Source organism: Stylophora pistillata, chromosome 6, assembly GCF_964205215.1.
Source record: "Stylophora pistillata chromosome 6, jaStyPist1.2, whole genome shotgun sequence".
In the NCBI taxonomy this organism is placed as follows: domain Eukaryota; kingdom Metazoa; phylum Cnidaria; class Anthozoa; order Scleractinia; family Pocilloporidae; genus Stylophora; species Stylophora pistillata.
The window spans coordinates 15,564,659-15,588,547 of record NC_142524.1 but is presented as its reverse complement, the minus strand read 5'-3'; the positions used below and the strand labels follow the sequence as shown (position 1 = coordinate 15,588,547).

General features: G+C 38.4%; 3 protein-coding genes and 1 pseudogene across 3 annotated transcripts; 1 reads left to right on the top strand and 3 right to left on the bottom strand.

Moving 5' to 3' along the window:
• Positions 1-6,208: 6,208 nt before the first annotated feature.
• LOC111320986 (melanocyte-stimulating hormone receptor-like) lies at positions 6,209-6,908 on the bottom strand (annotated as a pseudogene).
• LOC148728457 (uncharacterized) lies at positions 6,874-8,879 on the top strand. The gene is made up of 2 exons (XM_088724706.1): positions 6,874-7,125; positions 7,268-8,879. Exons 1-2 carry the CDS (start codon positions 6,952-6,954, stop codon positions 8,306-8,308), a joined length of 1,215 nt encoding a protein of 404 aa, XP_088580832.1. The 5' UTR covers positions 6,874-6,951; the 3' UTR covers positions 8,309-8,879.
• LOC148728456 (uncharacterized) lies at positions 8,396-11,088 on the bottom strand. The gene is made up of 2 exons (XM_088724705.1): positions 10,330-11,088; positions 8,396-10,134 (listed from the first exon to the last, which is right to left on the bottom strand). Exons 1-2 carry the CDS (start codon positions 10,923-10,925, stop codon positions 8,871-8,873), a joined length of 1,860 nt encoding a protein of 619 aa, XP_088580831.1. The 5' UTR covers positions 10,926-11,088; the 3' UTR covers positions 8,396-8,870.
• Positions 11,089-14,067: 2,979 nt separating this feature from the next.
• LOC111320905 (uncharacterized) lies at positions 14,068-16,407 on the bottom strand. The gene is given in 3 exon segments (XM_022923638.2): positions 14,068-14,603; positions 15,030-15,621; positions 15,654-16,407. Coding segments are annotated over 3 exon segments (1,788 nt in total). The 5' UTR covers positions 16,314-16,407.
• Positions 16,408-23,889: the final 7,482 nt, after the last annotated feature.

Sequence of the window (23,889 nt, the reverse complement as noted above, 5' to 3'; positions counted from 1 at the left end):
TGTTTTTTAAAAAAGCGGCCACAATCGTTCTCAAATAGAATTTCAAGCCATCGTATATTGAAAAAAGGCAGCTTTTGTGTGTGTTACGAACTCTTCACCTTTTAAACTGCCTTAATTCGGTTACACATGTGCTAACTGCGACGAGTATTTTATTTAAAAAATCGAAACTCCTTCGAAGAAAGGTCGAGTTAAATTTTAACGTCGCAACATCATTTCGGAAATGTGATCGAGGCGTTCCCGTATAATTTTGGAAGGTCGCTATCAATATTGATCTACCGTCGACATATCGATTTTTTTACATCTGAGTGTTTGACATATTTGCATATTCTGCCCCATTCTAATAATCGTTTGTACGCTTCGCGTACCCATGACTAAAAAGGGGGTAAAAAGGAAAAAAATGGAAAAAAAATAATAAACAAATATCCAACATTCTCGTTTTAATGAATAACAAAAACGAAATGGTAATAGCAGACACACTTTGCAAACATTCATCAATTCTACGTTATGTTTCCCCATGATTTGAAGTTTTTAATGCAAAATATCTTGAAAATTATTTCGTAAGCAGCTTTCCTTCATAATGTCGAGAATTGCTTGTTCTACTTACAACATAAGTTACAGGAATGAAATTATGTGTCGTGTAAAATTTATCTCATTGTCAGATGGCCGAATGCCAAAATCAATACTCATTTAACACTGAGATGTTAGCAGGAAAACAACTAACTGTTAACTTGTTTGGAACACATTTAGTGTTAAATGTGTTCCTCACCTGGTACGGACCCCCGGGGACTAACCGGTGCTCAGAACGTTAACAAGGAGAAAAAGAACCACAAGCCTTTCAAATCATCTAGTTCTATCTTTTTTAAATTCAACTCTGGGGTAAAGTACTACCCATATTTTCGAAACACCAAATTATCAGTGGAAAAAACTGCGAAGAACATTTCCTTCGGAAGGAAAATTATTCGCTTTTAGGAGCAAACGACAAGAATCAAAAACTCTTTTAAGATAAAGGCTTTTGCCGCTCATCATGACATGAGAAAGAAAACCCTATCGCCAAAGTATGATAAATGTTTTGCGCGTAAGCGGTTTTTCTTCGTTTACTTGAAATGTCTTAGGCCTAAAAACAAAGTATTTTCAGGAATTCTATAATACTACTGCATTCGTCTATATTTTTTCCATAATAGAAAGAACAGAGAAAAAAAATCAGCCAATTTTTTTGCATAAATTTGACGATCTGTTGAAAAACAAAAGTATAAATTCTGTAAAACTGAAATTTAGATGTGGAATATTTAATTGCAATTTAGTGACATAAACAGTTTAATTTACAGGAACAAATCATGCAGACAATTTAACGGAAAAGAATAGGACATGAAGATGATCTCGTCAAATATAATACATTTTGACAAGTATACTGCCAGTTTACTCGTTAAAAAGACGGATACACATCAGTGAAGAGGTTTCATGTTTCTTTTGCAAAAGTTATGACGTCGTTTCCGAAGAGTACCTGAAATCCTAAAATTAATGCTTTCCATCAGAGTTAATAGAGGGAACTGGTTATGAAAGCCGGCGAACTTCAGACGATAAGAACAATAGGAGCCCTCTGAGGTTGAAGGTACAAGTCACGTGATCGCGAAGGTGCACACATTCAAAACAAGTGGCGGATGGAGTAGACGATCTCTTGCTATGGGGAGACGATTTCGAAGTTATTTTAGACTATTAACTCTGTTTCCATCAAGTAGGCTTCCTCTAAGTGACCGCCTACTAATATGACTTGTGAAAAAAAAAGTGTAAATTTTGTTAAAGCCATAAACTTTAAAAGGGAGGATTCTTTCGAGACAGCTGTATATACATGCGATAGGTTTTGCTTCGAGTGCTGGGAACAAAGTATGATTATTGATTTGCGCGAAAGAGGGTTTTTTGTTTTTTTTGAAATGTCTAAGGCCTATCAACAATGCATTTTCAGACAGGAAAAAGTTTTGAAGAGAATTTGACTGTGAAGAATAGGACATTACGTATGATGCACGATCCTCGCAGTAGATAGCGCTATTTAAGCAATAGCGAAAATCAGACCTGAAAAAAATCAGGCCTGTACGGGATTCGAACCACTGACCTCTGCGATACTAGTGCAGCGCTCTACCAATTGAGCTAACAAGCCAACTGGGAGCAGGCCGTTAAGTTGATTCGTAATAAACCCGTGAAAGTGATAAATCAGATGCAATGAAATATATGAAGTTCATATATTTTGAACTGCGGTATTAGATACGTATGATGCACGATCCTCGCAGTAGATAGCGCTATTTAAGCAATAGCGAAAATCAACCTGAAAAAAAAAACAAAAAAACAAAAAAAAAAAACTGTGCACTATATACTGCCCTTCTGTATCGCACCAGGTTCAGTGGAGCTGGTATGCTCGGCTGTTGGACAACTTGCTGTGATGGAACAGACCTTTGGCAGTGGCGGAGACAATGGGAAATTTTCAAGTACGGGAACGAAGCTGTTACCAGACAAAGTGATATAATGATATAGCTACACCAGACAGCTATATGGAGATTCATAAAGTGCGATGCCCCCGCAAAGATTTCAACAATCCAAAATATAATAAGAAGCAAATAGGTTCGCTTCAAAGTCACAACTTGTCGGAATCTAAGCCCGTAAAACAGGGCGAGAAGTCTGTCCACATTAATTGTGGTTATTGTGAAGAGAGACTGATGACAGGGTATAGGCTGTTATAAAAAAAAGTTACCACAAAGAAACAAAGATTCCAATCTTCGTGAAGCAAGGACAACCAATATAGATAACGGCAACAGGCTCTAAAATGAAGGGCAATCAAGATCAGAGTGTTGCCAAGAAATGCGGTAAAATGGATAGAAAAATGTTGATTGATGAGAGAATTACTACTTGATTGTTTTTTTTCTGTCCTTCCTTCCACGCATCGCTGTTGTGCATGTTTCTCTTTGTTTTCAGCAACATCAAAAAGATTTATTTGTGTCATCATTTCCAGTGCAACTTGCCTTATATATTTGTACCTTGAATCTGCGAGGATTGCCTATGAATGTACATGGTATAAATGTACATTACGCATCCAGGCGGGTCATAATTCGTTAATTATGCAAAATTCGACAATAGATTGTCTGTCCTTCTATTTATAGAGAAAACGGTTTCGTATCAGTTGAATTCTAAAGACAAAGAAAATACGAATATTTTCTATATTCCACGTTGTGACATATGCTGAAGACATTCATTAAAAAAACTGAAATGTTTCATAGACAGGTAAAAACGAACGATATAAAATCCCGACGTTTCGGCGACTTCATGACGCCATTATCAAGGGTACAAATGAAAATAAAATTAACAATGCGAGTTCAAGAGTTACAAATAATTTGCATTGGGGAGGTAGCTACACAAATACTTAAGCACGGATAGAATCCGTTTGCACGTTCAAACTCTGTGTTAATTGTTTGATGTAAAGCATCTCGTTGACGCATTTGTTAATTTTATTTTCATTTGTACCCTTGATAATGGCGTCATGAAGTCGCCGAAACGTTGGGATTTTATATCGTTCGTTTTTACCTGTCTATGTATTACTAAATCTTTGAAATGTTTCAGTTTTTTAATCAATGTTAATGACGAAGAAAAAAATTAGAATGTTATAATGTATATTTGGGGCTGTGACAGGAATTGAAGTCGTCGATTCATCAAAACGGAAATATCTTTTATATGTTAGAATGGACTAAAAAATATTCGTATCCTTCTTCATCTTTTCTGTTATGACAGATGAGTGCAGGAATGTTTACAAGGATTTTGAAAATGCGTCGTTTAGAAGGCCAAAATATTTCGTTCACACCCGAATTTCACATCTCGTGCATGTCGCACATTGGTGTAGAGATCAGTTTTCAGAGATTTCAATGGCATTTGGTTGTGGACACCTCAGATAATTTTAAAACGAAAATATGGGTAAAGGAGCAATTTACAACTTTATTACTTAGAATAAAGCAATTTAATGACATAAAATATATGTACAACGTTTTAATTTCTTTTTCAGCAAAGTAAGGTCTCTTCTACACCTAATGATATCCAATAAAGCAATAACTGCTGGACGAACTCTTCATCTTTTGCTTCTTACTGCAAGAAACAGAAATTTCCTTTCGAGCTGTAGCATGAATAGAAATAAGGAAAGATTATTTCGATACAACTGCATATACACACGACAGCATTTGTGCTAACGTATCAAGCAAGAATAGCGGATCAACTTTGATTACAATAGGCTTTGTTTAATAGTTAAGAATGACCGATATATCGTTGAGCTCCTCGCGAATCATCGTTTGAGCTCAGCGATATGTCGTTTGAGTTCAGCGATACATCGCTGCAGTTCAACGATATACTGTTTTCGCCTTCCTGATATATCGTTTACATCCAACGAGACATCGCTGCTCCCTAGGGATATCTCATTTATACTGAGAGAAATATCATTACACCTAAGCTATATATCGTTTGCGGTCGGTTGACCATGTCTTCAAGGAAGTCGTCCCAGCTGTGATGAAGGCAAAGGGAGCAGCACGATTTTTTAAGAAACATGAAATATTCTTACTAAGGGGCGACTTCTAAAGGCAAGAAAGTATTTGTCATTAATAAACTCGTGAAAGCCCAGTTCAGACTTAAATTTAGTTCACCAGTGACACAATCTCACGGTTGTCTCCAAATCTCTTTAAAATGAGGAATCTTCAACAGGAGCTCTCTCAATATTCTAGTAATTTCAAGAAACTTATTTTTACGGTCATTATCCATAACAGTAGAAACAAAGGCTCCATTCTCCATGGAGTAGAGAAATTCATGTAATAAGGCAATTTGGAAATTTTGTGCACGTTCTCTGCTTTCGAAGAAGGGTTTCTTGCCGAACAGCAGCAAATAAACGGGATAGCACTTGTATTGACCGGAGCAACGTATCTCCGATGATAAATGTTTCGCACGACAGCAGGGTTTCGGTTTTATCGAGATACTTTGGGCCGTTAATTATAATTGATGCATTTTCAGACCCCTTACAATATTTCAACAATACAAACATTGTATTCTACATTTAATGTTGTGACAGAAGCTGAACGCATTTTTTTAACAAACTAAAAAATTTCAGTTTTGTTGAGTCAATGCCAAAGAAAAAAACAATACACATAATTTAGTATAAATTTGACGCTGTGGCAGGAGCTGAGCCACTGATTCAAAAACACTGAGATATCACGCGATATAAGAAGTTTGCGAGAAAATACAATGAAGATCATTTGACTGAATAGAATTGGAAATAAACTCGCAAGACAAACTTGCTATAAAGTCTTGCATGTGTCATAGACGGCTTGGCAAAAACTTTGAGTTCTTAGCATGTTGAGAATTTTTTCGATTTCATTAATGTTGTAGTTTCGTTCTAAATCACCCGAACACCTTTTATGGTCGTTTTCATTCCATAGGGGAGTTTTGAATGATGCATATTGTGAAGTTGTCAAGATGCCTCTACATCGATCAAATTATCCTAATAGCATTTAGTTATAGACACTTTAGTTGATGTTAATCGGCGATAAAGGTGAAGGAGGAATTTCTAACTTTAAGATCTGATGTGAGTAAAATTATTGACAAAAAGTATAAAAAGTATGTATATCAAAACAAAAAGTTTTTTGACGTAAACATTTGGGCCGAATAATCTACTCATTGAAAGAAGGTGAAGCTTCTTTTCAACGAAACTCGAGCATAAATAACAGGTCATTGAAAAATATTCTTGTATTTACTTATTCCATGAGGGTTTTCCTACATGTAATTCTTCCTGTTTTTTAAATGATTCCCTTGTACCGATTGATTTTGGAATATCCTACGTTTCTAGTGTAATGTATGAAGTGTATCAACTAAAAAACCAATTACTTAAGAAAACTAGTGACGGAAAGGAGATCACAAAGGAAAAAAAAAAAGAATCGGGTAATACTTCAAAAGGAACTCAATCCCGTTTTTATCGGCGATAGGGAAGATCTGTAAATAGTTATCATAAAAAAGACCCACTTACTAGTTTAAATCAAAGAAATAAAAAATCGACAATTAACAGAGTTATTTCTTATGTACAACCTTTCTCATAGGTTTTTCTAAATCTGCATTTACATGGTTGTTTCACCGAATACAACAGGACCTTTTCGGGTAATATTTCCTATGTCCTTTAAAATGGCAGTTGTATGCATACGAGGATTTTAAACGTTTTATTCTGGACACAAATATTCTTAGAACAATTTACAGCTTGTTCTCTTGCTTTGAACGGTAGCACTGTCAGAACTTGCCCAAAGTTACATTCCATTCCATGGACAGCAAAGTGCTTGTCTGATAGATTCCTTTACTGCTTGTCTTACTTCTCCAATCTTCCAACAGTAAAGAAATGGGTTCAACGAAGAGTTTAAGAGGACTAAAGTCTCAACACAGTCAAAGAGAACAAATTCAGCGTTAGATGAAGGCCTTTTCTTATCTAGAACTGCTACGACTATGATGTACGGTAGATAACAAACGACCAATGCCAAATGCACCCACAGTGCATTGTACACTGCCTTTTTGTATCGCGCCGGGTTCAGTGGAGCTGGTTGGCTTGGCTGTTGGAGAACTTGCTGTGATGGAACAGACCTTTGGTCGTGGTGGAGACGATGGAAAATTTTTAAGTACGAGAACGAAGCTATTACTAGACAAAGAGGTATAACAATATAGCTACATCAAATAGCTATATGAGGATTCATAAAGTACGATGCCCCCACAAAGACCCCAATAATCCAAAATACGATAAGAAGCAAATAGGTTCGCTTCAAAGTCACTATTTGCCTGTATCTCAGCCCCAAAATCAGGGCGAGAAGTCTGTCCACACTAATAGAGTACCGAAGCCCTGACGTCACGTTTCCATGGTTGCATTTCTGCTGGATCTAAACAAACTCACATGTGTTTAACATGGCGGCGTTGTCGATAACATCGTTCGCAAAATACTTCTCAGATGAGCCTAAATCTTTAAACCGTGGCGAAAACCATTACCAATCTGGACACGTTCTATCTTTTTGCTATTGTGATGGAATTATCAGAGGGTCAGTGCAAGCGAGCATGAAAAGTACGACGTATAAAGTCACAGTAAGTGTAAAATTTCTATTACTCGATGTCTATCCGTTAACATCGCCAAACCAAAACTTATTTAAATTAAGTGATTTCGAATCTTCGTTTAAAGGAAATCTTGAAAAGTAAGCTTATATTTCTTTTTCTCTTTCCTTCGCAGATATATCTTCAAGAAAACGAAATACGTTCCACAGAATGCGAGTGCCCTCGTGGCGGTTCAAAGTGTAGTCACGCTGTAGCTCTGTTCCTTCATGGCTACCACAACTTAAGTAGAACTGACATCGAATGTCAGTGGAAGAAACAAAAGGCATCCGAGGTGGTTAAAACGGTAGAAGATCTGTATCCACCCAAAGAAACTAAAGTCCTAAAACGAAAAACTACAGATGAGGACAGAGAATGGCTACGGAACAAGCTGAAGAGATACGGCGAGTTCACAGGAATGTTATGGCTTTTGAGCCCCGAACCTGACAAAGAGAATCGTCTGCCGATCTCCACAGTCGAAGAAATCATTTTATCGAGAGAGTTTGTTGAAAGCGGACTTGATACAAATTTCTTGTTGGAAAAATTGAAAGTAAGTGAGCAGCAAGTGAAATCAGTCTGTGAGATCACGAAAGAGCAACGTGAATGTGGAGAGTGGCATGTGGTGAGAAAAGGACGTTTGACTGCTAGCAATTTTGGTCCAGTTCTTGAAGCAAAAAGAGTCACTCCTTCCCTTATCAAGCGTGTTCTTGGAGAATACGACATCTCTCGAGTGCAGGCTGTTCGATGGGGTGTCGTTAACGAGAAAGAAGGAATAAAGGCCTTCACCAAATTAACAATGAAAGTAGTAAAGGATTGTGGCCTTTGGCTACACAAGTCTGGTGTTTTGGGTGCATCACCAGATGGACTTGTTGATGACAATGCGATCATTGAAGTCAAATGCCCTTACACACATCGCAATTCAACAATTGAGGAGGCTGTTAAAGACCCTAAGTTCTGTTTAGTAAAGAGAGATGCTGGCTATTGTTTAAAACAATCCCACCACTACTGGCATCAAGTCCAGGGTCAGCTGTTTATAACTGGGAAGCAAATCTGTTACTTTGTGGTTTGGACAACAATGCAAACTGTTGTGTTGGCAATCCAGAAAGACTGCACATGGGAACCAAATCTTCTTTCACTTCAAGAATTTTTATACAATTCACATGATTCCTGCACTTGTTGATGGTGGTCTTTAAATTTTAAGACTTTGTTGTAAAATTAATGTAGTTTTTTATAAAGTAATGGATTTGATAATACATACTTTTAGAAATATTTTTTAAAATATTGTTTTATTTGGTAAAATCATTGCAACTTTTACAACAAATATGCAGTAACTGAAGGGTGTATATAAAATAAAAATGTTCATGTTAATCTTAAAATTGTTTTTCTTTAAACAGCAACATTTGCTGGGGTTTTTACATTAGCTACTTGAGACAAGAAAATGATAGATTCATTGTAATCGTATTTGAATACAGTTGGTTATCTGAATTCATAATAAGACTAGCATAAGGGTGTGGTGGCAGGAATACTGATCAGAAATAAATAGTTTGTCATTAAGTTGTGTATCATGATTCCTTGTATCATGAGCAAGTAAAATAGGGTTACAAGCTTTTCACAGATCACACAACACCTGTCCACTCTTTGTATCAGAATACAGTTAATTGATTAACTATGATCAGACAATGCCAATGTATACCAGGCCTTAGTAAACTGATGTAAGATGATCAATATTTCAATTAAAATGACTAATCAAAGTCAACAGTGTCATTGGTTTCCTTAATTAATGGGTTTTGTAAATTAACTAAAGCACCACATAGCTGTATAATCTTACCAGAGAGGGATCGCAAGTATGGTGGCACAAAATTTAAAATTTTATAGTTCTTCAATCTAGCATTAGCACGTTCTACGTGTATACGACATTTTGCAATGCTCTTTGTTAACTTAACTTCACTTTCTGTAAATTTTCCATTGTTCAAGAATGGGGGAATGTTCACATATACACCATTAGGAACAATATCATTTATCAAAAACCCTTTATCCGCAAGTATAATATCCCCAGCAACAAAATGCTTTAATATTCCTGACTTTTGAACCGTTACTTTATCTGATACTGAGCCAGGGAAAAGTTTACTTACATAAGTTATAACCGCGTTGGGTGCCACACCAACAATTGTCTTAAAAGAATTCATACCCCTGTACGTTGAATATGTCAATTTTTGGTCACTCATAAGCTTAGGTGTAGCAACCTCGATATCGGTGCAATCTATTACCATACGACAGTCTCCAAATAAGCTAAATGAGCCTGGAAGTGAAGTTTTGTTTTTTTGTCTGGATGGAACAGCTATCTCCATTTGATCTTCATATAGAATTTGGTGCAAAACATGGATAAATGTTGTCACAATATTCGCTATTGTAGCAGTACTGCAACTAAAAAGTTCAGCTAAATGTAAGTTATGATAATTATGTCTAATCTTCATCAATGTTATCAATATTTGATCTTCAAAAGATATCTTGTCTACTTTCCAGCCACACACGTAAACAATATCGTTGCGGTATCTTTCGGCATATTCGACAACAATGTGGAACATTTCTTTGTTTGGGAGGCCAGTTTCCATGTTGATTACCTTTGAATCCATGTTAAAAGAGCTGTAGTTTCTTTTTAAGTAGCTTTCTTTTTCTTTCAACTCGGATACTTGGGTCTTTAATGTCCCTAGCTCTGCTTGTAGCAGGATATTTTCAGTCTGCAAAGTAGTGCATTTCATTTGCATCTCCTCGCAACTGAGCTCGCAAGGCTCGTTCTGGTTGCTCTTCGTCGAAGATTCTGAAAGGATCTGCTCGATAGTCGTTGTCTCTGGGACTTCAGTTCTTTGCTTTTTCCTTTTTGGAGCATTTCGAGATTCAAATAGTTTGTCTTTATTCCAGGAAAAGACCTCGGGGCCTTCTTCTTTACTTCCTCGGAAATGACAACTACAAACTCGAGCGCCTTTGCCAGGTTCACGATCAGCTCGTCTGGAGAGAGAAAACGAAGGTTTTAAACTTTAATCATAACGTAAAAAAAAGCTTTTTTTCTCTCTAGAGGTCTTTCAAAGGTATAATCCACAGGTCAGTGCACTTTTGAGTGGTTAAATAAAACCATCTTCCGCGTAACTATAACCGACACGTGGCCGTGCATCATGGTGGTCATTGTACCAAAAATCAACCTACCTTATTAGAGAAATCCATTTTCTTCTTTGAGCAGGATCTTTGGGGAAACGGTAAAAGCTGCAATTGTGACTTTCTGACTGATGATTGCAGTCGGGAACGAAGCATTGGCCCATTTTATGATGAGATGTAACGAAAGACGCCAAATAGTGTTTAGATCCAGCAAAAATGCTACCATGGTAACATGACGTCACACTTCGGCACTCTATTGTGGTTATTGTGAAGAGAGAGACTGCTGACAGGGTATAGGCTGTTATGAAATTAACAGTTACCGCATAGATACAAAGATTCCAATCTTCTTGAAGCAAGGACAACCAATAGATTACGGCGGTAGGCTCTAAAATTATACCAACACAGAGATCAGTTGTTGCTAGGCAGCGATACATAAGTTTGGATGGTGGATGAAGGGAAGACTCCTTATGAAGGGCGACTAGGATCAGGGTGTTCCCAAGAAATGCAGTAATGGACAGAAAAATGTTGATTGAAGATAGAATGATTATTTGGTTGTGTAATTCATCTATCCTTCCTCCAACGCATCGCTTTTGTGCAAACGTTTCTCCTTGTTTTCCAGCGACGTCAGAAAAGTTTACTTCTGCCATTATTTCCAGTGTAACTTGCCTTATTCATTTGAACCTTGTATCTCCGAGGTCTTTTTGTATCGCCTCAGGTTTTTGGTATGAGTGCAAGTACCTTAGGCGCGAGTCATGAACTCATTAATTATGTAAAATTCGACTATGAACTGTCTGCCAGTCTCTTTATAAAGAAAACAGTTTCGTATTAGTTGAACCAAGACAAAGCTGACAAAATAGTAAAGGTATTCATTAAAAGAACTGAAATACTTTAGTTTTGTTGAATCAATGCCCGAGAAGAAGACGAAATAGGATTGTAATAGTATAAATTTGGAACTGTGACAGGAACTTAAGGCATCGAGTCAACAAAACTGAAATATTTCAGTTTTGTCAAATTATTCAGGAAACTACTTTACAGTAGGTAAGAATACCAAAATTTCAGGTTTTTATCCTCACTTTGGGCAATTTTGCTACCATAACTGCAAGTGTATAATCAGGTTTTAGAAGAAGAATATTCTACTCTCGGAATGAAAATAATGTTTGCGGGCTCACTTAAAATGAGTCAATCACATTATAAGGAAACTACATTGACTCCAAATCAATTCAATATATATGAAAACGTTTTAAGGTGGTGTTTCAGTTCCTACTGGTTTCCTCTGACTGGATCGGTCGATTTTGTGCGAGTGATCATGATACTTTAGTCACTCTGTAACATATGGACTCAGATGTTGTTCTAACTGACTAATTTAATTGGTGAAAAAGGGAAGAATTAAGGGATTCCGGACGATTCCGTTAATAAAGGAAGACGTTATATGTTTCGCGTTGGTGGCTTTCTGCATAATGAATATCGGGCCTGATTTCCATGTGTGCCGTCGTTCGCGTCTCTTGCACACCTGCTTGGGCCAATTCTTTGTTATGTAGACCGGCTTGCTTTATAATGTCGAGAATCCTGCAAAACTATTAACGAATACAATCATGCATAATTCAGAATTTATCTCACTGTCAGACGTTCGAATGGCGAGGGTATTTAGCTCGAAAGTAACTTGAAATATGTTTCTCATCTGACAGATATTCATACAAGGAAAACTGCTAAAAGAAAAGTTGTGTTTAGCACAGACATTGTTGCTCACTTCTTTCTCTAGCAAAATAATTTCTTTCCCGGGAAAAAACGATGAGAATGGCAGAAGTTTTAAACCGAAGGCTTTTCCTCATCGATCACAATATTCCTAAGATTTGCGGAGAGGACGTGTATTTTAATTAACTGAAATAGTCAACCTCATAACAGTTAAAGCGAATTGTTTTCATTTACCGGTATCTCTTAAGCCGAAAGTTTTCAGAACAACAAAAACCTCAATTACAAATTAAAGCAACTGAAAAGAAAACTTCACAGACTTCACTATCAAGACTTCACAGTGACTCTATTTCATTATATTTGTGGTAGCGAAGTTCTCAAAAAAACTTTATCTTTTTTTTAACAAAATTATATCAGTGCACACAACCAGGCTATTAACGATGAGAAAAGTTTTCTTAAGCACAGCCCTTTTCAGTTATTTGATCCGTCTAAATTCATTCAGTCGTTTGACAGCAACGCAACGGCTCCGTTCAATGAAAACACAACATCGTTATGCACTATTTATTTTGAGCATATTTATCCATATTATTCATCGAACGATCGGCGGTTTTACTTCCAAAATTCTTCTCCTCTCTCCATCGCCCTTGAATGTGTTTTAGCAATTGATAAAGCGCATAATTAGCTATAATCGAACGAATCCAACTTTAAAGCTACTAACAGCTTCATCTTTTATTAGCCTGCTTTGCATAGGATAACACCATCAGAAAAGTTACAACCGAGTCTATGGACAGGAAAGGGCTTGCTGATTGCTTCCTTTATTGCTTGTGTCACTTTACTAATCTTCCAACGGTTAAGAAATGATATCAACGAAGAGTTTAAGTACATCAAGCCTCTGCCTAATCGTTGATAAGAAATTAAGAAGGATTAAGTCCCCCTTAGACAGAATCTCTGTAATTATGCCGAACGGTAGATATCACACAAGTCTTACTTGAAAAACAGACCTGAAAAAAATTTCAGGCCTGTACGGGATTCGAACCACTGACCTCTGCGATACTAGTGCAGCGCTCTACCAATTGAGCTAACAAGCCAACTGGGAGCAGGCCATCAAATTAATTCGACAGAAACCCGTAGATGATAAATCAAACAACAACAAACATATGAAACATATGTATGAACTGCGGTTATGAAACGTATATGTGCACGATCCTTCGCACTAAAGAACTATTTGAGCAATAGTGAAAATCAGACCTGAAAAAAATTTCAGGCCTGTACGGGATTCGAACCACTGACCTCTGCGATACTAGTGCAGCGCTCTACCAGTTGAGCTAACAAGCCAACTGGGAGCAGGCCATCAAATTAATTTGTCATTATACGAATTGCGAAGTGAAAAGCTTCAGGCCCCGGATGTGAGCACATGGTCTTGAGTTAAAGTTTCGGCAATAAGAAACATTTTAGTTTTAAGTTACTGTTGAATTTGTAACGATGAGTTAGCAATTTGGAAAATGTGGTAGAATAAAAACAACATTTGCTGGTCCTTAAAAGCCGGATAGAACGAGCGAATCGAAGAAGTGGTGTGGAATTTGGTATGGATTCGACCGAAGCGATCGGCGATGACGGACGCACTTTGGATTCAACTAACACAACCCAAACAGTACGTACGAAAGTTATGAGTTTAAAAAACAAACGTGCTGCGATCAAAAGAAGAATAACTAACACTCTGAGGAAATTAGAATTAACCGTTGAGCAAGATGGACGGAAAGCTATTATTCGTGGCTATTTAAACAATCTACAAGAATATCTCATCGAAGCGAAAAACCTTAATGATGAACTAGTCTCTGTAATCCCAGACAATGAACTCGAAACCGCCACAAGCAAAAACTGGCCACACTTCTTTCATAACTCCTCCAAAAAATATCTTACTAGTTTAAATTTTCAGTCTACTCTAATTTATTTCCAAATTAAGGTAAGCTAACCGTAACCCTAAGCTGCACCCCTCCCTTCATGTGTGTCCAACGCTACACTGTGTTGAAAGATTGATGGATTGTGTTTGCAATCTTTTTAAAACATTTTTTCAAAGGACCCAGCCTTGTTCCTTTCTTTTTACTGACCTCTAATTGCATCCTTCCCAAAGTACACTTTGCATGCATTGTACTCTTCTGTGTCCATTGTTGTTTTTAGCTTCAGTTCTGTCAGGTTCAGTTCCTTCAAGATCTTTACAGTCACAAAACAATCTTGCACCATCTTATTCAAAAGGCTGCATGAGTAATCTTCCCATAATTCCTCCAAGCTCTTGAGAGAATCACACTTAACTGTTATCACCAAACTTCCTACAGAAACACCTGTGATGACAACTCTCATTTTTTTTAAGTATTCCATAAACTTGTTATGCTCTTCACTGGATTGTGGTGGTGTAGTATCAAGGTAATTCATAGCAATTCGGCATAGGATTTTCTCCTTAAGTGGTTGAAGATCTCCTAAATCTGTATCAGATTGTCTTTTTCTGCTGTTTGTGCCTGGAGGTGTGGATGCCTTCTGACATCCTGCTGGCTCCATTGTGGAAACTGAAGGCGTACTAGAAGAATCATGATCTGCAAGTTTCACGTGTTCCACATCAACCTTAACATTTGATTTTCCATCTGCTGATGTGGAGCAAAGTGTCTATGTTAAAAATCGTACTTCAAATACACTTAAAACAATTAGTATCAAGTTAAACTTCACACATACTGCATGATAGTCTGCATACAGGTCCTCAATATTATAGGGCTGCTAAACCAGTGTTTCTTTGCCCAAAACCTGAAATTGCACAGTAATCTTCCAGTTGAATAGTAACCTGTACTCAAAGTTTTTTTAGTGTGTCAAAGTTTACCTATATCTGCAATGACAGAAGGAAGTGGGAAAAAGTGTATAGTGACTGAAAAAGGACTATTACTGCTGGTTTATCCATATCAAAACATTTGCAGAAATAACTCCCACAATCTAGTTGACTGCATTCTATCTAAAATTTAGTTATGTACACATAGTGCACACTGAACAAAAAGCAAAATTAAATGAAGCAAGCTCACCATCTGCAGTTTTCACAACATTTTCAACCAGACCTTTGAACGTCTCACATTCCTTTCTCCAAGAATAAACCTTCCTGTAGTTCTCTCTGAGCTGCCTGGCTTTGGTATCTCTCTCATCTGGACTTTGGCTGGACACCTCACTAATCCTTCGTGCCCATTCAACATCATCATCATCTGATTCTACAATAACAGAATTTCCACCTTCTACCTCCTGCAAAGCCTCAGCTACTCCAGATTCGCCAGAAACAAGAACAGGAACACCAGAAGAGATGGCCTCCAGAGCCACTAACCCAAATCCTTCAGTGCATGAAGGAATGGCAACCAGATCTGATTCGTGAAACATTCCTTTCAGTTCATCCTGTTCAGTGCAATAATCACAAATGGTTATCTGCTTGCGTTTGATGCATGTCTTCTGGAGAAACCATTACTCTACGTTTCTGTGTTCACCAGGAAGACAGCCAACAAAAGTTAGCTCAAATTTCCCTCTAAGGGAACCTATAGCATTTGCGACTATATCCTAACCCTTTAATTTAAGGTCTTCATACTTGTAGGTTGCTCGGCCAAACATGAAGACATTGAAATTCTTCTGGTTCTTTAAGGCTTTCAACGACCTTGATAATACACAGTATGATCTCCTGATTCTATCGATTCGTTGCAAAACTTTTCCACAATTCCAGGGGTTATGATTTTCACTTCCACCTTTGGTAGACTTCTGCTGTACTTCTGTTGCAAACGGCAGCCAACAGCAACAACTGCATCCGCTGCTTTACACAACTCAATTTCCATCTTACGCTTCACCTCGTTCTCTTCTATCCTATCTGTAACAGCCGTGGCAGTTGTATCTTTGAACTTCCCAACGTCTTCGCAGAAGACGTGGACAAATTGAATCCATTTACATTTTACAGCTCGTACGATGTGGCACGCTGGAGTTCCAAGTTTTCTGCCGTGACCGATGACAACATGCGGATGCTGAAGCTCGGGAGGTGGAACTTTTAACCAATCCAAGGGATCAAGCGATCCAGGAACAGTCTCAGCGGTGATTAAATTCACAGCATGTTGTTTTGCATCTTCTCTGTCTCGATTGTCGCTTTTCGAAACGTAGCAGTGGATTTCCATGCTACCAGTTGTCGTTTCCGCCAATTTAATAGCAAATTCTCGATTGAAAGTTGATAATCCACCCTTCGAAGACTTCCACTCGTCACAGAGAAACATGACATCAATAAGCCTCTGTTCTTTCTTCTCCTCTTCGCTGCTTGCCGCAGTGGACACGCTCGAACACGCCATCGTTATGATTGCTCTGCTTTCAAAAAGTTTCACTCCACTAAATTTCACAATCAAAGAACAATCACTTCTGACTCCATCGTGCGCACTTGATGCACCTCAGTTTCACGTCAATGTCGCGGGCGTCTCGCCATGCAGTGGGAAGACTAGTTGTGCAGCGGCTTGAGACAGTGTCATGTATGCGGCCGCTCGTGTCACTTCGTTTTCAGGCGACACATCGAATTTACTTCTCTCTCTGACCACAGTATTTTAATAATAATTAATTTACTGTTAATAGAGGGGACGAGTATTCAATAGAGTTGGATCGTTTAGGTCCCGATATTTTATCAGTGTCGTGAATGAAAGGACACGTTTTGCATCGTGCACGAGCGCATTTAAAAGTGCCTGGTTGGTCATTAGTCTGAAAAGAACTTCTGACCAAAAAATTGCCTATGTTTTTGTCGCGTTTGAATGAAATGAGTGGAGGCAGCGAAAAGATAGTGCTTGTCTCTGGATCGTTTTGAGGTAATGTAAAGTTTTTAAGAATGATGGATTTAACTGAGTGGTTGTGAAGGTGAAACGTGAGAGTGAATGGAATGCGGTCGGAATCTTCCTTATGCGACGTTTGTAGTGCTGAATGTCGATCATAAGTTGGGTGCGGTGGTAACCCGCTTGAACGACAGAAACAGGGTAACCACGTTTATCGAAAAACTGGCACATTGACTCTGATTTGTGGTGGAAATCAGAGTCATCACTGCGAAGGGCTAACGCTCGAAACGTCAGCTTTTGTAATCGTTACGGTGGCCAATTTACCACTTCAACTTTGTTGATATATCCAAACTATTTCGTTACTCCTACCGACGCAGCCCCAAACAGTTTCTTTCGAAACTATCAGCCTTTATGGCATATATTTGCCAAGTTAATCAAGTTAGTCAGATGGCCAGACATGCTAGTACTGAAGCAAGGCAGAGCATGCATATGCAAAATGAAAGGCAATGAGTTTAGGCTTGAATTTTGAATTTTCTCTGAATTTTTTGAAGTATTGTAAGCTATTCAAGAAATCATGTTGTTGCATTTTGATATCCTTCACTTTTGATGTAATTTTATGTGGCAGATAAAAAAATATGTTGCAGAATTGCAGTTCCAAAAGATACAAAATGTAAGTCCTCGTGACTGTGTGGCTTAAACTGAAATTATGTGAACACTTCATCACACCACTACAAAAAGAGCACAAAGAGATGTTGATGAAACAAACCAATATTATAGTAAGCTCAGTACTTAAGGTTCCATTGATTCTCTCGCAAGTACTGTTTCTTTACTGGTCACTGACCAAGAGAAATGATGAAAAAACAACAACAACAATAGGTAAGCTTAAACTGCTCAACTTTCCCTGTAAATACATACACGCTAATCGTGACATCACGGCAATTTTTGCAAAGCTCGCTTAAATCACTCAAAAAGGATTATGTCATCGATTAGAAAGCTCACCTTTTCTTAGCAGTTTGAGCGTCTTTCCCTAGCTTTCCTTCGGCTGCCATGTTTTTCCTCTACGACGACTCCAAACCCACCAATTTGGCGACGGCGTGCGTTGGCGACGTCGAGAAATAATTAGGTAAATTATGCACGCATGCGCAAACGTATAATTTTAGTCACCTACGACGTCGACCTAGGCGACGTCGTCATTGCGTAAGGTCACTATTTCTAATGGTCCGTCACTCGCAGGTGAGACCATCAAATTTTGTTAGAAGATTCATTACCTTGTAACTTATTGCTTTTAAATGGACTTTTTCCAAAAGTTAATCGACGTTTGATTCTCATACAAACACCGTAATTTCTCACGCGGTTTCCTACCTTACTATCATTATTATTATTATTATTATTATTATTATTATTATTATTATTATTATTATTATAGTTCCTTAAAGTCTTGCTCTTTCTTGTTATGGTGCCGAGTTCAAATCCATGAGCCTGGGGCAGTCATAAGTGTGCTGGATTAGTTGATGGTAGAGTCCTCCTCAGTATACGGGCAGTTCCAAGGAGAACGGTCTTCTATAACTCTGCTATTCTGATATTTCCTGGGATCTTGTCAATGTAGGTTTATATTCCCTTCTTAACAAGCCCAAGAGCTCCAATGATCACTGGGACGGTTGTTGTTTTCATTCCCCATGTTTTCTCGATTTCGATTTCAAGATCGTTGTACTTGGAGAGTTTTTCTGCTCTTTCAAGGATGTGTTCCTTTCTGTGGGGATAGAAATAGGTCTTTCACCGATCACGGATGATTCAAAAGCTCTGTTAACAGCGTTTCAGGCGTACTCCCAATGGCATACAGTGTCCCACGTGTTTTCACGTGCACTTGTCAGAAAGGTGTAAACACAGAACGGCACAGACTCCCTATGTGGCTTTTGTGGTCGCATCGCTTTATCGCCTTCGAACTGTATTTTTGCTTGTCGTCAGGGATTTTCCTTTTTAGTAAGAAATGATCGGGTAATTAGCAAAATTTTTCGGCAATGGCTAATTGTGTATCCGAAGGCGGATATTGGGAGTTTGTGAAAGCCATTTCTAAGCCATCAATGTGTTTTCCCCGATGCATTTGGTCTCATTAACGCTTTCCTACGTGTTTTTTACTATCTGTGCTTTGAGAGGTTTGAAGTGAACTCTGTTGTTGAGTTGCACTTTGGCCTCTTTTGTCTTTTCTGTCTTATTCATGATGACTATTGTTGTGTTGCTTCGGTGAGGTTTAAAGCAGAGTTTGTTTCAACTCTTTAGCGCCGTGACCTCATTGCGTTTCAAAGTATTTTTTGGCGTAGATGGCAGTCTGCAAGTAGCGTTATGACAATTTTCCAAGTAGCTCTGAAGGGCGATAGAAGACTGAACCGGTGGCAGTCAGTTTGATATGAAACAGAAGTGGTTTTTTGTTTTGTCCGTAAAAGGTGTAACGGAGGCGCATTCGTCTTGAGAATAATTCTCGCAAAAGTTTTCCTGATTTTATATTCGTTTGTCACGGGCGTTGGGATCAATTTGAGTTCCTTTGGTTGATAGTTTGACAGGTTTTTTAAGAAATTTTCATTTTCTCGGTTTTTTGGCTGCGAGCCTACATTTTAAAGTGTTTTTACGCTCTGTGTCTTAAGCTGTTTGTTCTGCTCTTGCTGATATTAAAGCCAGCTTTTTTTTAGAATCAGAGCACACAATTATATTTTTCATCTCTTTTGTAATAAAGTGAGCTCTTTGAGGTCAGAAATCTCAATCCTCAATTCGGCTATTTAATCATTCTTATTTACAATGTTCACCGAGTACTTTCCTTTGTGTAAGGTATTCTGCGAGAGAGTTGTTAAAGTTGGATATTGATCAGCTCATATGTAAAGCTAAGGTGACAAAATCCGTGCAGGTTCGTAGACTTCGCTTTCCGGCGTCGAGATCGCACTGAGGACGGTTTTTCTTGTCCCTTCTCTTCTTGAACGGTAGGCACTGAACCCGACAGAATTCTTCGCCTAGATCCTTCGAAGTAAACAGATCTCTCGAAACAGTCCTCCGAGAAGTGTTCGGAGTATATCACAAATATTTCTGTAGGATTGAAGTTTACTCGGCGAGGTCGCACAAATCGCATCCGTTTTGCCCGCTCTGATCTATTTGCAAGGTTCCAATGCAGAGAAATACCTACAGCATGGTCTGCACGATTACTTCAGCTTTGAATTACGCATCGATGCCCAGTCATTTTTGTTTAGTTTTTGTAACAATAGAGTAAAGTACTCTGTTATGTTTGCTTGACATTTTGCCATGTGAGATTTTCGCGTTGAGCCTTTGACGTCACTTCCTCTGAGTCCTGCGATCAACTTCCGGAACATGATCAAGTAATGGCGGACGCGAAATCGTGAATTTAACGGCCCGAAAAAAGATATTTCTGGTGCTCGGTCTAAACTGAAATCTGGCAGAGTAGGTGAAGGAGACACACTGAACACGAAAATGGAAAAAAATGATGTACGAAAATTTTGATCTCAGGGGCACTTTAAGAAGGGCGACTAGGATGAGAGAATTGCCAAAAAATGCAGTAAAAGACGGGAAAATGTTGATCGTTATAAGAAATACTGTTTGGTTGTGTATTTCATTTGCCCATCTTACCCTGCATCGTATTTTTGCAAAATATTCACGCTGTTTTCCGGCATCATCAGATAGTTTCTCTTCTGCCATTATTCGGGCCTCCTCAACTCGTCTGTTTTTTTTTTTTAATCAACATATGGCGAGTCTTTATTATTTAAATTTGTCGCTCGGAAGCCGGCAAAAAGGGTAAAGGATATATGTCCAATTCCATTACTTCGAGTGAGAAAAATTGTAAAGAGTGCAACGCCTTGTTCTGTGCTGTTGTTGCCGTTGTTAGCTTAATAACAGGCCAGCCCACGGTAACTAAACGTCCACCGGCAGGTCAAAATAGCCGCCAAAAATTTTCAACAAGGCGGAAGCGCATACATGTCTTGTGAAAGGATTCCTTGATGCTAAAATGGCACTGTAGAAGAAGTGAAAGAAAAAATGGAGAGCAATTTCAGAGCTTGGTAATGAAGGTGCTGACATGGATGTCGAGGTATGCCTCATTCAAAAGGACGATTTTACCGATTGCCAGATTTTTAAAGGTAATTTGTACAATTACATGGCCAGCCAGGCTCAAGGTATCTTTTTAGCTCAGGAGATATAAAGCAAAAAGTAATTTGAGAGTAAAATGGAAGGCACGAGATTGATGACACTTCATGTCAACCTCTTTCCGTCACCTTGTTAAAGATTTCTAAGCCACTTTTGATTTTCAATACAGACACTTATTAAAAATGTCTTAAAGCTTACCTAGAAGCCTTTAAGCTACCTTTACCATTACATAAACTAATACGCGTCGATGACGCCCCTCTCTCTTTAAATTGTGCAGTTTCTGGGGGATCTTCCAATAATGAAACTCGTACAGTAGTAGCCCTGAGTCATTCGGGTTCTTTTGGCAAGCATTACATTAAGTGTAAGAAAAAACTAAAAATCTTATTAACCAGCCTAGGTTGGTCCGTATTTAGAAAAAATTTGCTCTCTTTCTTGTGTACCGCACAGTTTTTCCCAATACGGACTTCCCAGCTGGTGAATAACTTTTATATAATTTCGCCCCAAATGGAGGCTATTGTTTACTTATTTTTTGATCATTTTATCTGCGGTTTTATCTGGAGTCCAAGGATACCGAAGGCCGATCAAATTCATCAAGAAGAACAACTAAATAGGAGAATTTATGCGCTTTTGATCATTACATGTTAAAAAGCGCACTGTAAATTAATAAATTATATTATTAATTATTAGAGGAGACCTAAACAACGATTTTTAAAAGATCTCCACATGTCTTTATCTCGTTGTCAGTGTTGTTATTGTATCTCCAAAAAAGAGTTATCTTGTTTCGATTGGTTCCAATCATGATCAAACCGATCTATCTCCAAATTAACTTCAGTTTCATCCTTTCTGTATTGCGCCATGTTCTGTGGAGCTGGTTGGCTCGGCTTGTAGAAGATTTTGCAGAACATGCACTTGCGCTTGACTTTGGACATTATGAACACGAAGGAAAATTATAAAGCAAGAGTGTAATGCTGATATCAGACCTGGTCGTGCACGACTTTGGCTAAACCAGATGGCAATACGGAGACTTACAAAGACGCTGATAAAAAGAATATATATGTTTGCCAAAAAATTACAACTTTTCCGTATCTGAGCCCTAGCAACAACGCGTGAAGTCTGTCCACACTTATCGTAGTCATCGTGAAGACAGAGACTGACGACAGAATAAATCCTGCTGCATAATTCGCAACACATGGTGTTTAGGTAGAAATTAACCGACAAGAGGAACGCTAGGCTGTTAAAAACCCAACTATATCATTATGAAACATGCAATATTCTTACTAAGGGGCGACTCCTAAAGGCAAGAAAGTATTTCTCCTTAATAAACTTGCGTAAGCTCACTACAGACTTAAACTTAGCTCACCGCTGACACAATCTCACAGTTGACTCCAAATCTCCTTATAATGAACAATCTTCAACACGAGCTCTCTCTCAGTGTTCTAGTAATTTCGAAAAACTAATTTTTACGGTCACTGTCCGTAACAATAGAAACAAAGATTCCGTTCTCCATGGAGTAAGGCAATTCATGTAAAAAGGCAATTTGGACATTTATTGCACGCTCTCTGCTTTCGAAGAAGGGTTTCTTACGGTATTGACAGGAATAACGTATCTCCGATGATAAATGTTTCTCACGCAAGTAAACTGAAAATTTTCAGTTTTGTTGGGTGAATGCCAAAGGAAAAAAATTGGGAGTTTTAAACGATGCATATTGTGAAGTTCTCAAGATGCCTCTACATCGACCAAATTATCCTAATACTGAGCATTTAGTTATAGACACTTCAGTTAACGTGAATCGGCGATAAGGGGGAAGGAGGAATAAGGGGGAAGGAGGAATAAGGGGGAAGGAGGAATAAGGGGGAAGGAGGAATAAGGGGGAAGGAGGAATAAGGGGGAAGGAGGAATAAGGGGGAAGGAGGAATAAGGGGGAAGGAGGAATAAGGGGGAAGGAGGAATTTGTACCCCGGAGAACCGGCGAGACTGATTTTCTCGCATCACGCACGGGACGAATTGGATTGAAGTTACAAAAAAAAAAATGGCGCACAATTTAAATCATTTTTCTGACGACAAAGAGTCGGAATGGCTGGTGAATATTGATCCACGTTTATTGGATAAATCGAACGAAGAAAAGCAGTTAGATGACAATGAAATTTCGTCATCTATTGAAGAAAATAAAAGCAGCAACACGACAACGCGCCAATTCCGTCCGCTTCGCATACTTCTGTGACGCACTCCCCCGAAAATAAATATCCGCAAGATTCGCCCGCACTGAAATAAAAATTTGGCGTATTGGATAATAAATAACTTATTAGACGTTTTGGTGCGTAGTATCGCTGATTATTATCCAACTCCACCTAGACGAGTACGAATAACGCCATAGACGAGCACAAATATCACGCGGTATTTGTACTCGTCTATTGTAGTACCGGTTAAACTGGTTTTCTCGCATCGCGCTAGCGAAGAATTGGATTGTAGTTACGGAAAAAAAAAAGTGGCGGACAATTTCAATCATATTTCCGACGACGAAGAGTCAGAGTGGCTGGCAAATATAGATCCAAGTTCATTTGATGAATCGAACGAAGAAAAACAGCTTGACGACCAGAAAATTTGTTCATTTAATGAAGAAAATAGAAACAGCAACACAACAACGCGCCAATTCCGTTCCGCTTCGCATACTTCTGTCACGCACTCCCGTAAAATATCCGCGAAATTGGCCCGCAGAAACAACAGTTTGGCGTGTTGAATAATAAATAACTTACTAGACGTTTTGTTGTGTAGTATCGCCGAGTATTTTTACTCGTTATTTGTATTTTGACTCGCCCTATTGGCTCGTCAAAATACGACACAACTCGTAAAAATACTCAGCGATACTACATAACAAAACGTCTAATAAGATATATGTATTTTCATTCGTTATTTGTATTTTGACTCGCCCTAAGGGTTCGTCAAAACACGGCTCAACTCGTAAAAATACTCA